Source organism: Nothobranchius furzeri, chromosome 10 (genome assembly GCF_043380555.1).
Source record: "Nothobranchius furzeri strain GRZ-AD chromosome 10, NfurGRZ-RIMD1, whole genome shotgun sequence".
NCBI classification, from domain to species: Eukaryota; Metazoa; Chordata; class Actinopteri; order Cyprinodontiformes; family Nothobranchiidae; genus Nothobranchius; species Nothobranchius furzeri.
In genome coordinates, this window is record NC_091750.1 from 74,200,369 (window position 1) to 74,217,673 (window position 17,305).

At 39.2% G+C, this 17,305-nt stretch overlaps 1 protein-coding gene across 2 annotated transcripts; it reads right to left on the reverse strand.

Moving 5' to 3' along the window:
- Nucleotides 1–432: 432 nt before the first annotated feature.
- Nucleotides 433–16,913, reverse strand: LOC129156092 (uncharacterized). 2 transcript variants are annotated; one of them, XM_070555995.1, is made up of 12 exons: nt 15,983–16,913; nt 10,634–10,750; nt 10,391–10,494; nt 9,648–9,920; nt 9,456–9,549; nt 9,265–9,332; nt 8,954–9,172; nt 8,786–8,851; nt 8,586–8,708; nt 8,402–8,452; nt 8,261–8,323; nt 433–8,180 (listed from the first exon to the last, which is right to left on the reverse strand). In XM_070555995.1, exons 2-12 carry the CDS (start codon nt 10,740–10,742, stop codon nt 552–554), a joined length of 8,799 nt encoding a protein of 2,932 aa, XP_070412096.1. In that variant the 5' UTR covers nt 10,743–10,750; nt 15,983–16,913; the 3' UTR covers nt 433–551. The 2 variants fall into 2 exon arrangements, with proteins under 2 accessions (XP_070412096.1, XP_070412095.1); XM_070555994.1 differs by lacking the exon at nt 15,983–16,913 and having other exon boundaries at nt 10,634–11,009.
- Nucleotides 16,914–17,305: the final 392 nt, after the last annotated feature.

The following is a 17,305-nucleotide window of genomic DNA, read 5'->3' on the forward strand; positions in this document are numbered from 1 at the left end:
ATCATTAACATAATCTTTGGCTGTAATTGATATGTAATCAGGACAAACGTGACATAACTGATGGATGTTGTGATTATTTACTTGATTATTTGTTGCAAATATGTGCAATGCTGAGCTTGCCTCACCGGTTTCACACGTTTTTAAAACCTTTAAATCCTCAGGTAATAATGGTGTACCTTTTGTATGAGTTCTGATTCTATTTAGCAGTCCAGAAAACACAGCATCTTTCTGTCTAACGACTTCAGTTAACTGTACAACTTTAAATAGGCTTGACCATAAGTTGCTACCTACACCATCAGAATAGAGTGGCTTCCCTTTAACAGGAGGTAGCTGGAAGAAATCTCCAACAGCCACTACACTGACATTTCCAAAAGGTGAAAAATCACCCGTTTGTTTAATTTGACGTAATCTACCATGAACATAGGACAACAGGTTATGATCTACCATTGATATTTCATCAATAATAAGGAGCTGCAGATCACAATATTTTGTACGTAAAGAATTTAGTTTTTCTTCACCCAGAGGAGTGTACGGTAAGCGTACATCCTTTCCTATAGACAGTGTAGTGTGGATTGTTGTTGCACCAAAATATATGCTGCAATCCCAGTAGGAGCTGCCAATACTACACATGCATTATCAGGATGTCTACAGCTTGGTGACAGTAATCTCTGCGTTTCATACTCAATTGCTCGAATTAAATGACTTTTCCCAACGCCCGCCCCGCCTGTAACAAAAACATGCAGCGGTTCAGGGTTATTACCATTAACTTTATCTACACACCACTGCCTGATTTGATTAAAAACAGAAAACTGTTTTTCATTTAAAGACCTAATCAATGCCAGACCTTCACCTCTACTCATCGTGTTTCTCTTCTCTAAATGTGCAGTTTGGTTTGAACATGGAGCCAAATCTGGGATTACTTCTGCCTCGTCACTTACTGTCGGTTCTGATTCTTTCAGTATTTCAACACACTCCAAACGTTCCATTTCAACTGCCGGACACAACTCACACCATGCATCTTCTAACATTACATCACCGACTAGATTATTCACAGCATCCAAATGATCAGATTCTAACTCAAATTTACTCCGATTTAAATCTACAACAGCCTTTACAGAGTGGTTTGTTCCATCAAAAAATCTAATTAAACCAGTTCTGTAAAATTCCTCAAAAGTTTCACAGTTAAGCTTAAGTTGACTATCATGGCGGTACGGTAAAAACAACTGCAACATGCTTTGAAAAAATTTCTCTGGGTCTTTGGTTTCAGAGAAACGCGCGTAACGAACAACCGCTGGTTTAGTCCGAGTTCTTTTTGTAACAAATCCTAAATCATTACTTAACTTTATAGGATTTCTACATTTTTCGTTTTTACTCAAAACACGATATTCTGATGCAAACGTAGCCAGGCACATATCATTGAACACATCATCATTTGGCCTCTTCTTATAACGATCAACTAATCCGGTCATCCACATGTCATCTGAAGTAAGATCCTGTGATGCTGCTTTTTGCTTCAAAACAGAAATAGGCAAACTCATTTTCACTATATTATCACCGGTGGGAACAAACACAACTTTCCTAGAACACTCCTTTAGATGCATGTTAGTTAGCCTGTAGACTGCTTCCTGCGCACAAACATCCCGATTATGAAGATAAACATTGCCAAGACTCTTCAAGGCCTCTTTTGCACTAAGATTACCATCTTTGGCTGCTTCTCTTTGAGAATTAGCAAGCAGAAGGCCAATTTCCCGTTCACTTTTAGACATGTATGATATTATGTATACACAGCACGCATAAGCATCGACGCAATACTGGATATCAAGATTAGCATTCCAAGCTTTTAACAGCAACTTGCTATACTGATTAATCCAGATTTCATTAACTTCCCTTTTCAAAACAACATGTGTATTTCGACTAAATCGTTTATATGCCATTTCAAATAGTTCCTGAATGATACCTAGGCCCTGAAACAGACCTTCTACACTGTTATATGGACAGTCTTCACTAGAAATAGCAGTCTTCACTTTAGTTAAAATGGCACTTGCTACTTCTTTGTCCATTTCCTGTTTACGACCTTTATCTTGAGACGCACAGGCACACTGTACAGTGCTATCTGTTTTATCACACTTGCAACTCTTCACTGCATCTTGATACTTTTCACCGCGGCTAATAAAAGTTCTAACAGATGCGGGTCGTGGAAAATTAAAACGACAAACAGTTTTTTTCTTTCTACAAGTCTTTGAATGCCGTTTGGAGTGCTGCTGGACAGATGAGACAACTTCATGTAGTGAATCGTCTTCAGAAGGAAGTTCACATGTCACATATTCATCAACAAATGCAATGACCTCCTCATCTGTGTTCTTATCTAAAATGGGAGCACCAGAAACCCAGAAAAGGCAATGACAGTGAGGAGAACCACGCTGCTGGAACTCAACACGATAATAATAATCTTCTATTTTACCAATGGGATTGGCAGGAGACATTAGCACTTCCCTTAAGAAGACATGCCATCTAAAATCAAACATTCGGGCAGCAGTTACTGGATTCCTACGTAGGAGGTCACATTTATCAGCCCACTCCAGCTGTTCCACTGTCTCTGTTCTGCCTTCCTGTTTCAAAATACTATAAAGAAGGTTAGTCCACCTCAAATCTGCCGACGAAAATGATGCGAACCAAGTAGGTTTGCCCAACATTTTTACACAGGCCAGGAGGTCTCGCTGTGCAGATTGCCAAAAAGCAGGTGTGCCGCGAATTGGTTTAAGAAACCGGTAGCCATCATCAAACTCTAACAGCTTATTCAAAGAATCCTGATCCTGTATCAAATTACCCAACTTCTGAGATTCACCGCTTTTACCTTTACGCAAAGCTATAGAAACTTTGGACACAACTTGCTCTAGTTCAGACATGTACTGTGCAAAAAATATATATTCTACATTGTTAGCAAATCGACCATCGACATGAAGAAGCCTGTTGTTGAAATACCGATTCAGAGTCAAACGAAATTGTCTGCTTTCATAGTAAGTATTCGATCCTGAAGGAAACAAGACGGGAAAACATTTTGCTTCATTTGTAAAATCTGAAAGCAATTTCACTGGATTGTTACCTTCACCTGGAGCTAAATTTAATATGTTATCCACATACTGGTCCAATGCTTCTTGTCCTATATCTACTGGCATGAGACAGGTGTCCTGAAACATACAGTGCTGTTGTCTGTCATGCAATAACTCATCTTCTCCATCTATGCAAGTATCTTCATCTTTACTAGAACCACTATCGTCTTCCAAGACCGATGACTCATCTTCCTGAGTAAAAGTGTTAATCCAAGACTCATTGAACTCTACATCTTTGTAATGCAAATTATGATGTTTTAAATACTGAAGAGCTTCCTGAACATGCTGTGTGTCAACATACTGATAATCATAGTGTCCTTTATATGTCAATTTACGCTTTAACTTTACAGGTAATAAAGACCCCTCCATGTTGGTACGTGGTAACAAACTGCACGTTTCCACTATATTTGCAGGAACACAACATATCGGGCCATGAACCCCATTCTGACCACCTTTGGGCAGAGCCAACATTTTCATAAATGGTATATTCATCGCTATTAAATGTTGCTCTAATGTATTTAAACATGCCAGTTGAGGTGGGATGGGATCAACAGTCAGCCTGTTGATTGAACTTTCTGGGGGTATCTGACATTTACTAATTTTATAATGACACGTGTAACAGATGTACAGTTTATTTCTACATACATTCAATTTGCAAGGTAATCTACACGCATCATTGCATTTGTGTAGATGATTGTCACTTATACATTTATCTGCTATAAGTGACATTTCTTTGGTTTTTCTATAGTATTCTTGATTAAAATTTAAGACCTGATGTCTAAACAACAACCGTGAGCAGACACAACACACAAAATCAGGTCCATCTTTCACCTTCTCTAAAAACTGATCTACAACAAAATCAAAGTTTTGTGAATTTACTTTAATCAGCATTCTTTTATGCTGGATACTTTCTATTAAACATGTCTTATGTTTAACATTAAGGTATTTCTTTCTACTCAACTCTTTCATTTTGTCTTGATGAGCCAAATTATGATGGTAGTTTAAAACGGCCCTCCGTCTAACTTTGTCTTTGTGAGCCAAATTATGATGGTAGTTGAAAATGGCCCTCCGTTTAACTTTGTCTTTGTGAGCCAAATTATGATGGTAGTTGAAAATGGCCCTCCGTTTAACTTTGTCTTTGTGAGCCAAATTATGATGGTAGTTGAAAATGGACCTATGTTTGGCCCTCTGTTTAACTTTGTCTTTGTGAGTCAAATTATGATGGTAGTTGAAAATGGACCTATGTTTGGCCCTCTGTTTAACTTTGTCTTTGTGAGTCAAATTATGATGGTAGTTGAAAATGGACCTATGTTTGGCCGTCTGTTTAACTTTGTCTTTGTGAGTCAAATTATGATGGTAGTTGAAAACGGCCCTCTGTTTAACTTTGAATTTGTGAGCCAAATTATGATGGTAGTTGAAAACGGCCCTCTGTTTAACTTTGTCTTTGTGAGCCACATTATGATGGTAGTTGAAAACGGCCCTCTGTTTAACTTTGTCTTTGTGAGCCAAATTATGATGGTAGTTGAAAACGGCCCTCTGTTTAACTTTGTCTTTGTGAGCCAAATTATGATGGTAGTTGAAAATGGACCTATGTTTGGCCCTCTGTTTAACTTTCTCTTTCTTAGACAAGTTGCAATGGTAGTTAAACAAAGCCATCTTTTTCACTTTCTCATTATGTGCAAGAAGAAATTTGTATTTAAATTTGGTCGTGCTGATCTTTTTCATTCTGTAAGCAACATTTTCCTTGTATGCATTTTTCTTCTGACTTTTTATTTTGTCTTTAACTGCACTTATCGTTTTATAATTAGAGGCTTCTGCATGAGCCTTATTTTGCTTTAAATATCTGGAAAAACTCTTCCTCGTTTTTACCTTTTCCATGTTTGGGTCAGCATTTACCTGCATCATAGTTGACCTTCTGCATTTGTTTACGTTGTCTGACAAAGAATCAACTTTACAAAACCCAAAGCATGTTTCTTTATTACCCAGTCTTATGCAAATAATGGGTTCAAAATTATTATTACAGTTTGACAAATATAGTCCCTCAGTGACGAAATTACCAGCTTGAGAACTATATTTGACCCACTCTGTGCCATTGTTGATAAATATGGGTATCCCTAAAACACTGGCTGTAGTTCTAAATTCTACATCTGTAGCACAGTGACCGACATAATTCATCTGTGACTTTTTTATGTATTCTGACACAGAAGCATGTTCTTTTCCCAGAAACTTCTCACACTCTTCAGCATTTTTGGACATATAAGAAACAACAGCGAGTCTGATCTTACGATGGCCCTTCTGTGACCCACTAATTACATGAGCCACAGCTCTAAAAAAACTGTTACCATCTTCAATAATATGTTCTGTCTTACACACATTTCCTAAAGGCCCACCTGATGTGGACTCTTGGGAATTGTGTTTCTCAAAATCAATTTTCAACCGATTACACAGAGTTTTACAAAAATCTGCAGACATAGGAGTAAATAAAGTATTTGAATGAACACCAACACCATCTGTATCTATGGAACTCGGCTCAAGCGTCACAGTTTCTACTGAACATTTTAAATGTTCTGTAGCAGCATGTCGAGTATTGTATCTACCAGAAACACTATCTACAGGGCCACAATAACCATAACAAGTTCCTGTGTTAGGTTGTTTTACACAAACCACTGTCTCATAATGGTTACCATTACTATTCTCCAAATAAACAGCCTGCTGTGAAAAGATGCTGTTGGAAGTATATTTAAGCCATTTATCATTACAGTAAGTAAATATGTTAATGCCAAAATAATCAGCAGCAGCTTGAATTTCCACTTCAGTTGCCCAACTGCCAACGTACTGCATCCTGGATGAGGTGAGGTACTGCGAAACTGAGGAATACTCACTTCTTAAAATGGTTTGATACGTTTGAGGATTCTTTTTTAACTGATTGACCAAAGCAAGACGGATTTTTCTATGATATTCCTGGGTGCTATAAACAGCTTGACTAAGTGCTCTAAAAAAACAGTTTCCATCTGCCACTATTGATTGATTCATGCATGGTACACCCAATTCACCAATCACACGAGATGATTCATCAACCATTGCCGACTTCACATTCAGACGTTTACTCAACACCTGTGACACGTCTCTAGAAATGGGATTGAAATGAAAATCTTTAGTGCTAACATCACTAACAAAAACAACAGGGTTTATGTCGGTGTCATCTGTCTGTAACTTTTTTGGTTCCGAGAGTGGAAATGACTCTTCACGCCTAACCTCCTTTCCTGTTGTTGGAGGCAACCTTGTTTGTTCAGAAACATTTTTTAATGTGTCCATCTGAACAATGTTAACTCCACTAATCTCAAATAACTTCTGAGTTCCATTTAATTTACTGGCAAACCTCAGAATATATCTAAAAACATTGTCAAGACTACTAAAATATAGAATTACACTTTTACCGTTTGGGTCAACCATTCCATCTGCAGAACGAGCATGTGAATCAACAATAGCATAATGTCCATCTTCACTAAGTAAAGCGCAAGTATTGTCTCCAAGTGTAATAAAACATGTTTCATATTGTGTACACATCTTATTCAAACAATCCCAAAGACTAGTGTACACTCCAGCATTTATAAGTTCGCCTTCAACGATATCTACATTTCCACAAACAAAATCCCCATAATTCAACTTAAAAGTCTGTTTGCCCATAACGATTTCCTTTGGCAATTCTGGAACAGAAAGAAACACATTCCCAGCACTTATTAGATTACTGTCACGTAAATATGTGTACAGCTCATCGCCCAAAACAACAACATTGTCTAACATGGCAAAATCCCATGAAAAAACACTTTGTATGTTGTGCTTAGTTAAAGCAACAAGACTTATTGCTGCACACTGAACGCCGCCATATTTAAAACGCCCATCGCTCTGATTAAATGATCCTGTAAGTGAGCTTAAAATTGTATCATTGTTTACAATACTGTTGTCATCATCAACGTTAACCACACTTGTGCTACATGAAGGAACAGGAGATGATTCAACCATCGCAGACTTCACATTCAGACATTTACTCAATGCCTGTGACACGTCTGTAGAAACGGGACTGAAATGAAAATCTTTAGTACTAGCATCACTAACAAAAATAACAGGGTTTATGTCAATGTCATCTGTTTGTTCAGATACATGTTTAAATGTGTCCATCTGAACAATATCCACTCCAGTGATCTCAAATAACCTCTGAGATCCCACCAGTTCACTAGCAAACCTCTGAAAATGTTGAAAAACATTATCAAGGTTCGCAAAGTACAGAACTACACTCTGTCCTGTCGGGTCTACCATGCCGTCTGCGGAGCGTGCATGGGAATCTACTACAGCATAACGTCCATTATCACAAATGATAGCACAAGTATTGCCACTTAATGTCATAATGCAAGTTTCATGCTGTGTGCACATCTTCTTCAATCCATCCAGGAGAGGAGTGTACACACCAGCATCTATTAACTCGCCTTCAGCTACATCTACATCTCCTAAAACGAAATCCCCATAAACAAGCTTAAAACGCTGTTCTTCCATGTCAATTTCCTTTGGCAAGTCTGGAACAGAGAGAAACTCATGTCCACCTCTAATCTTCTTGTTGTCGCGCAAATCTGTGTACAGCTCATCTCCTAACTCAACAACATTATCCAACACGGCAAAATCCCAAGAGAAAACACTCTTCTGTTTGTGCTTTGTTAAAGCAACAACAGTAATAGCTGCACACTGAACTCCCCCATATTTAAAACGCCCATCTCCCTGGTGAAATGATCCTAGGACAGAGTCTAAAACTGTATCATTGTTGTGTAAAATTGTTTTATCTTTATCAAAATTATTTACAACAGGATTTTGAACAGTTGTCTCTGGAAATAGAGACGACAGCAAAACCTGTGAACGCACGCAAGAAGGGGTGTTAGCAGACTGACCTCTGGGTGATGCATGCGCATGATGGCCAGAAGGAAGCATCACAGCATGGGCAGCAACAGACCCAGAGACAGACCCAGGACAACCAGATGCCTCCTGATGGTGGGGTGAAGGCAGCTGGTCACAGTCCAACACCTATACAGAAGAAATTAAAGGTCAATACATCGTCAATAAAGATTAGTTTAGATTTTATGTTTGAAACACACGCTTCTTACCTCCTTCCTAGACCGAACAGACTCCACCTCTGCAAGAGGATTTATGCAAGGTGTGGATGCAACCTATAATTCAAGAACAACAACGGTGAAGAAAAATAACACCACAATGTATTTGTATGCCAGATAATTTAATGAATCAACCTCCTGCTGGACACGCCTAGCTGCTTTCTTAAAATGTCGCACAGATGTAGTCTACAAACAGAAAATAATACGGTTAAGTACAATATTTTCAAATATACCATACAGACAGCCCATATTACAAGCACCAGGAACAACATTACACTTTACATTAAAAGATAATAATAAACTTTTGCTTTAAAGCTACTTGTATATCTGTGGGACCATCCGCTGGAGCAATCGTGTCCATGGCAGCCAGAATTGAAGGTGAGAACCTAACGGGATTCAGGGGGATGAAACACTCCTTCAAGGCCACTGAAGTGTCATCAGCCTATTGAAGAAAATTCACCACATATTATCATCTAATCAAAATTCTTTGAAAAAGATCAATCAAAAACATTCACAAACCTTAGAAACAACCACTCGTTTCTTGGGGGAATTAGAAGTCTTTTCAAATTCCCCTGAATGGTTCCTCTGCAATGGTAAATAAAAGAAAACACATTTAGAAGCATTACTGGCCCAGTTGCCTAAAATTATAAACATTTTACAATATTTATACTTTATAAAGTCTCTCACCTTCCCGCTAGGTCTCACAAACGTCCATTCGGAAGGGCGTGGAGGTGGAATGCGTTCCACACCCTTCACAACCACACGGGGCACAATACTCGCTTTCTGCGGACGAGACACCTGGTGCTGCACCAGTGGCTTTGGTGCGTGTGTCTCCAAGAACTGATAGGAGGCATTCCACATCAGTTGCGTGAGTATAGGCATCCCGTGATTATCACTGAGGTGGATCTGCAACCACAAACACGAACAAAAGAAAATACAAATTTATCATCTCAAACTTAAGAACCTTTACCTTGTTTTCTTCCAAGCAATATACTTACACCATCACGGCACCACAGTTTAAGACGGTACCTGGGTAGGTGATCGTGGATCGGCACATAACTTACACCTTCGAAGCAGAAAGAAAAAATTCATGTAAAGTTATACATTGTGATTGTTTGATACCTAAGAGTAAATAGCAATAACGCTTGTCGTTAATACTACCGTTTCATCTAATTATGTTGCAACTTACCAAGCTTAGCCGATCTGCGGTGGTACTCCTGCTGAAACAGGTCTTGACGCTCCCAGGAACCAACTAAACGGGGAATCATGGAGGTACAGAAAACCTAAAAAAAAAAAAAGAAGAAAGAATACAATTATTTTTAAAGATGTACGTTTACTGTCATTTCTCATACCTTCAAAATTACACAAATCAGCCTCTCACCTTAGGCCAGCGACTGAGAACAGCCAAAAGGTACCGCTCAAATGCATCCCCTGCCTCTTCAACTGTTCTGCTGGCCGTAAGGTTGTTAGAAGGAGCCATGACGCAAACAGCATCAGGCTCCCGAGGTAACACAGCCTGTGAAACCTCAAGGCGCAGAAGATCTGCACAAGCTCCTGGAGTGGACATCACACCAAAAGCGAGGCCGCCAACCGGCATAGGGACTATGCCGTCTGCCACGGACCTCAAGTGGGAGTCCCCAACAAGTAGGATGAACTAAATTAGAAAAATTAATAAATACATTTCAATATAAAACAATCTGTATTTCTATGACATTTCATACAAACGGCAATGCAATATGCTTTTCAGGAAGAAAGAGATCACATTAAACAGTCAAAGTTTACAAACAATAAAACATGAAATGGTAAAACTAATCACAGAATACACCAACATAAATACAAATAAAGATATGTAAAAATAACTGAGCAGCTTAAGTTCTAAATCACAGATTGAGAAGCACCGACTAAAAAGGAAGATGAACACAACTAGGTTTTCTATTAAGATTCAAAAGTTGGTAGACTTGAGGCACATGTCAAAAAGAAGCCGATTCAGTCTGTTTGCAGCACTGTAACTGATAGCGGCTTCAACACCATCTGATCGTTTCCTTAGAATCCCAGAGTACTGCTAGATAGTATTGGAAGAAAATCTATATTTATATTTTAAATATTTGTGGACATTACACTCACTTTCTTCTCAGGAATCTCATCTGGAAGGACCAACTTGTGAGCTTTGTTAGAAATCACACTGGTCGGCCAACGACGAACTCGATGACGAAAGCCAGTTCCAGAAACTTACAAAACAAAAACACACACAAAAATTAACAATCTTTTTGGCTAATAATTTTTCATCTTACATAAATACAGTATAGATTAAATGAATTGCAAAACACTACAATATTTTGTTCTGCGAAATAATACTGCAATACATACAATTAGCATCATCATTGCTGTGCGTTGGAATCCCGATACGAATAGGCGGAGCTGGACGATTGCTGCGCTTAGCAGCATCCGCCTTGCGTTTGGACTCTTTGCCAGGCATAGTGAATGCTGTTTGAAACATAAAATACATGACAGCACTATTAGAAAAGCAACACAAACACTATGGATTTCTATGTTATCATGTGTCTGTACTCAGTAAAGACAGAATTAGACTCACTCACTCACACCTTTTAGAATCTTATGCAACCATCAATTTGCTAAACTTATATAAATGTAAAAACAATCCTAAATTTTAAAGAGCAAGTCACCCATGACCACATTCTTACTCAACTCCCACTTCCTGTTTGAAAAATGCAACAAATGCTGTTGTCTAGCAGATAGAGAGGGTAGAGCCACAAACAAATACACACACTCACAACATTGTGACATCATAATCTACCATCTAACATCACTGTGTACCTCTTAGTCAATAGCTATGACAGATTTAAATTCAAATGTAGTGCAGAGTTTTTATCTGACAACGGCACAACACTGACAGTTTTAGGCAGAAAATTAAAATCTTAACTAAAATGCACTAAAGTGCAGAACTATTGACTGCGCATTTCTGTAGCACGATTAGACACACATTTATATAGTTTATCAGAAAAAAAGTTGATTTGGGGGCAACTTGCTCTTTAAATGAGTTAATCACAGTATAATCTAATTTAAAGGATAAAAATTCATAACTTGTGTGTGACATCTATGACAAAATACATTAACATAATTATTACTACTTTACTGATAACCCCTGAACAAGGAATCATAATATAAAAATGAAAATATCTAATCAAACCCCAAGAATGAAGTTTTAAATCATGCTAAATTTCAAACTATTGTTTAAAAATATCAAAAGTTATTAAATGTCAAGTTTGATTAGTACTTACTTGCACTTATGAAAGTGCACATACACCTGCTGTATTTTATATAGAATGCTTAGACTAATTTAAATAGTCAGCAATACATGTACTAAAAAACATTTATTCATAACTGCATTGTATGAAATATTCAGTCACAACATATTTTTTTATTTAGTCTTAAACAATGCAACTTTAATAGTTTAAACACCCCATTGTTATCAGTCAAACTTTTGAATAGTCTTATGGTATTTACATTATTTTACTTAATCTCAGTTTAGCTTTAAGTACTGTAACTTTTAATAACGTTTTACTTATTTCTACATTAAACTTCGCATGACTAAAAATAAACTCACAATATTACATTATTTTTATTATAATTTTTTCCCCGTGTCCTGTCTGGCTGTGAAGCAAACAGAATTGATGTCTGAATGTTGGTGAAAAGCCTTACAGATTTACTCTCAGGTGGAGCATCAAAGCTAATGTCACGTCTGATACTTTAAACTTTATTGCTTTTGAATAATTTGTCATTCCGACCAGACACGGAATCAGAGGTGAAAGATAAAGACAAAGACAAAAGGTGGGGGGAGAAAAAGGGGGTGGGGGTCCACAAAAATAAACAATAATGCACAAGAGTCTGCTTCTAGGCCTGCAGAAAGAGAGAGAAAAAATGGGACACACAACAACACAACAGGAGCAAGCCATCACTGTGTCAACTTGAAGAAATACAATCACACGATAATAATAAATCATAGTGCATTTAGTGGCAACGACAGCGTTAAGACATGTGTGGAACGTGCCCAACCCCATACTTATGAGAGCACCGTGTGAGCACTTGTGTGTGTACACGCGCTTGTTTATGTAAGATTTCTCTATAAAAGCATCCAATAGAGAGCGTGAGGGGCCACAGATCTGCCCCCAAAGATGTGTAGGAGACTAAGAGAGCTCCAAGTCCCAGAGATCCAGCCGCTGCCCCAGAACACAAAACCGTCAGACAGCAGAGCGCTGCTCACAACAGGTGACAACAGCCGGTACCAGTCGCTCGTGTACGTCAAAGCTCTTTCATAAGATGATAATCAATAAAACGATTTATATAAAGTGGATCCAGAAGCTGTAGCCCGTCTCTGCCTACAATATTTTGATATTTTACACCCTGTTGGTGGTTTTACTGAGCAGGTGCCACTTTTGTCATACGTTTCTTTTTAAAAAACATGTTTAGACTTCAGAATACAAATCCAGGCTCTGTCACGTTTGATTGTTGTAATTAAACTTTGTAGGTGGGGAAGGTCAGAAAAGGATCCGATCATTTTATTTTTCCCTCATTTATAGTGACAGAGATAATGGCGCAGTGCGCCTGCCTCTGGTGTTAATCAAGTTTAATTTGATCTATTTTCACAAGAAAACAGAACAGTTAAAAGCAGGGCTTGTGTTGACCGGACAGTTCCCGTATTTGGCCATTTATTTTGACGGAGAAAGAAAGAATTACTCCGACGCACGCAGACGAACTGACACTTTATTCGTTTCGCAAATCGCAGATGTTGCTAAATCACTCAAGAAAAGATTCCCTTCTGAACATCTGAGCTGGACACCGCTCAGTGCAGCTCACTGTCAGCATGTACATAAGGTGCACAGCGAGCTGAAGATGTGGAGAGGGGCTTGGAGAACGTTGCAGAACCATGCAGGAAGATTCCTTCCACTGAAGCGAGAGTTTTCCAAACCCGGTTTCTCAGAGAGACTTCTCACAGAAAATGTTCCCTGATGATGAAACTTTGGCTGAATTGTGCTTGTTCCCAGTGGCGGTTCTACATGGAATTACTCCCCGGGCAAGTCCCCCTTTGAGGTATCCGTGCCATACATCAACTTTTTGTAAACCAACTCTGTTTTTTAAGCGGAAGTATTATTTGACCAATCAAATGTAGCCCTTCTGATATGCAGCCAATCAGACGGGTCCGTTCACGTAATACGCCCGCCCCCTACGTAGACCCTTACCCCAAAATTCCACTATCTCTGCTCTGCCCCCCGCTTTCCACTGCCGCTCGCTTCCCTTGTTCGTCATGCTGGCTCAGATTAACGAACTCACTTTGTGCTGAGGTTTCTGTAATCAGTGTTGCTTTCAAACGTGAACGTGAGTCCGCTCGGTGTCATTAAGCAGCTGATAATAACGGGGTTGACTCCGACACGTGCCTGTGAACCAACCCACCGTTAGCCCCAGGCTCAAGTTAGCTTCCAGCTAAAAGGCTACAGCACTCTCCTCCCAGTCCCACCCTGCTAAAGAGGGCCTGGAAAAGTTCCCCCACACATCAAAGTGATTTTTCATTTATGATCTTTTATAACCTTGTTAATCAGGATAGTTGATTTGCTGCTGCACATACACTGTCAGTCAGAAGCTCTGCTAGCCGGTTATCTTAGAGGAGCTAGTTCAATTTGTTAGCTTGTTATCAGAATCATAGTTGCAGTTTCATCATCTGAGCTGCTTTTTGAGATCCAGGTAAACTTGTTCAATTTGGGGTTAAAAACAAACGTTTTCACATATTTTCCATGTAGTTTTTTGCCAGTTCCTCTTCTGAAAGGTAGACAATTGTTTTTCTCTTTCCCTCAGAAAATCTTAATATTCTCCTAGTTTGGCCCAGCACAGTTCACTTCCCAATTACAGCAACAGCCTTATATCATAACCACATAAGTGGAGAAAATGTTCAGTAGCAATGAGAGAATTTGCTGTTGCATTTAAGTGATGTTAACTATTATTTAACATTTAAACTTATTTTCTGTTTTTTTTTTATTTATTCAAAAACCCTGGTAAGGGATGTTTTCCTGTATTTGGAGCATCAGAAAAAGTTTTATGGTGGAGGTGATGTTTTAAAGTCACTGAGAAACTGCCTGCATGCAGTTTGTTGTTTTGCTGCTAATACAGTAGCAGGTGCAGCTGCATATTTTTTCAATAAAAATGGTATGCTGTAATGGAATTCATGCATTAGTTTTTGTTTGCTTTGAACCCAGAGCAGACGTCACACACCAGACGACATCAACACTGCATACTTTAGTATTTGTTCATCTATCGTGAGTAATATCGGTATTGCAAAATTAAGCACTGTTATCGAATATCGCAGGTTTCCCTAATATCGTGCAGCCCTACTAAATAGCAAAATTATTTCACACATAACAAACTAAAGATAATCACTACAGCATTACACTTAGAACAGAAAACACAAACTAAAATTAAAACCTAACCTTGATGCAAAGTCATCAATAATGTCAACATATGAAATCTGCTCCCCTACTGAGTGATTGATACTAATCAGAGCCAGGTTAGTCAGCCGCCCCTGAAACATAGGTGACCTCAGGTATGACTTGATCAAGTTTTGAAAAGCTCCTCTCAGCTTGAGCCACAGTGACTGGCAGAGCAGTCCAAAAGTTGGGTTAGATCTCCAATAGATCTTTATCATGATCCCTACCACCCACAAATGAGTTTCTGGCTACGCTAATGGTGACTTTTGACAGAATTCTCTGAGCTCTGCAGCCATTACACTTTTCACCTCGCGCACCCCCTAGCGGCAGCTCGCGCACGCACCACACTTTGGGAATCCCTGATCTACACGACTGAAGGAAGAAATGACGTAGCAGCTGACCGCCATCTTAGATGGGTACCCACTCACATCATTGAAGTTAAAAAACCCACCCAAAATGACGGAAACAGCGCCATGTTTAATGGGAAGCCATTCAACACATTGCATTCGTTAGACGGACAAGTTCCCTTGCATTTGAAGACTGAAACACCCACCCAAAATGGCGGATGGGCCATTGCTTCTCAAACGCACATGTAGCATTTACGTCTTTATTGCTATGCAGAAAAATGTTCAAGTATTGACTATTAAATAAAACGTGACAAAAATGACCCACAAAACGAATATGTCTACATTTTTGTAACATACTTCAGCAATCAATATTGAAACCGTTACATTCTTCTGCGTCAGTGCGGAGACACACAGAGCACTTACGCAGTCAATGGACAGAAATCACAACCGCTCAACAGGAAAAGGAGCAAGCACACCTTCCGTTATTTCACAATAAATCGATAACAAAAAGCGTTATTTTTTGTTTCATATGCACAGGTTTAACAACTTTTAACAACTATCAATGGCGGTTGAACTTTAAATGCACAAAATAAGCCATAAACACAGTTTCCACTATCAAAGTAGTCACACTTTGTGGATCCAAACACTGCTGATCTCTCAACAAAAAAGATAGGCAGATTAGCGCACTGAGCAAACACTTTCACTCTCTGTGTAACTGAATCCACACCATCCAACCAGTTAGCTTTACTCGGTTCCAAATTAAATCACAGGGATAATAAAACTGCTTGCTTAAAGATCTGCACAAGAAATTATTTATCAAAGCATTCATTACTCACCATGACAAGAAGTTATTTATCAAAGCATTCATTACTCACCATGACAAGAAGTGAACAAGATGAAAACAACTAAAAATGCTTAAAAATAAACAAACATACTAAAACAAACGACAGAGAACAAGAAACGCAACAGATAAAGATCCAAACAAACGTACGTGTGCACTCTGAGAAGTCTTACTAAAAAAGACGTTAGATGCAGTTCAAATGACACATATATAGCCAAACTGTGAGCCAATCGGCGGGATGGAAAACATCACGTGGAAAAAAACTCCCAATTAGATTGAAGTTTATTCAACACACAATGTACTATCGTCCAATCAGTAAGCCAGACTCGGAAATTTCAAAATAAACCAATCAGTTTCTTGAACGACAGACCACGTTACATCCATGTATGGTTTCGGTTTTACATGAGACCGCCCCCTCACGAAGCCGAAGATACGTGGACTCAGCTTTGATGATGATGGGCAATAGAGCTACCGCCAAAGGCTTTCGTTAGTGCTCGGTAGAACTCGGAGATTCTCGACTCCAGCACGTTTTTGGCCGTCACTCCTCACGGCCATCACGCAGACGTAACAAACATGGACGCCAGTGCGCCTACAACCAGCAGCAGCATGGATACCGGATCTCAGCAGCCAATGAATTCAGTTCGGTCTCTTCTCCAATATCCGTTCAAGAGGAGAACTATGGTGGAAAAACTTAATATCAAAGAGCTTGGACCAGATCAGCCCGACGTAAAGATAAGCCAGCAGGAGGAGGAGAGAGGTAAACTGTACACACGAGGCTTCGGGAAGGCTTGGCTAGCTGGATGCAATCACGCTAATGCGTTATTTTGCTTTCCAAACGACTGTGACAGATGAGGCATGGATTGAGTCAGGAGTTACGGACATGAAACATTTTTCTGAGAAGGTGAAGAAACATGAGTTATCCCAGTCACACATGGACAACACGGTGAAGCTAGCTATGCTAGGCAGAGCTAACATAGCCATGCAGATAGAGACGAGGGACGCAGGCTTGCAGTGAATAAACACAATGAAGAAGTGGATCAGAACCGGCACATTTTGTCCAAGAGAGAGTTGTCAACACAGTGTATGAGCACAAGGATGACCTCCTCAGATTTTTCCAGATGATCAGAGACTCGGATTACTTTAATCCAGTCACTGAGAGAGAGGCAGGAGGCTTTGTGAGACTGCTGGAGGAAGATTACGGCTTTCTGCTGGCATTGTGTCACAAGATCATGCCACATGTGGACAGCTGCAGAAGAGGAACATTGACTCTGTCTCCATCACAGGGGTCATCCAGAGCTTCACCAACAGCATGCAAAAGATCAGGTACATACTTGTTTATTTAATATTATTCTGATTA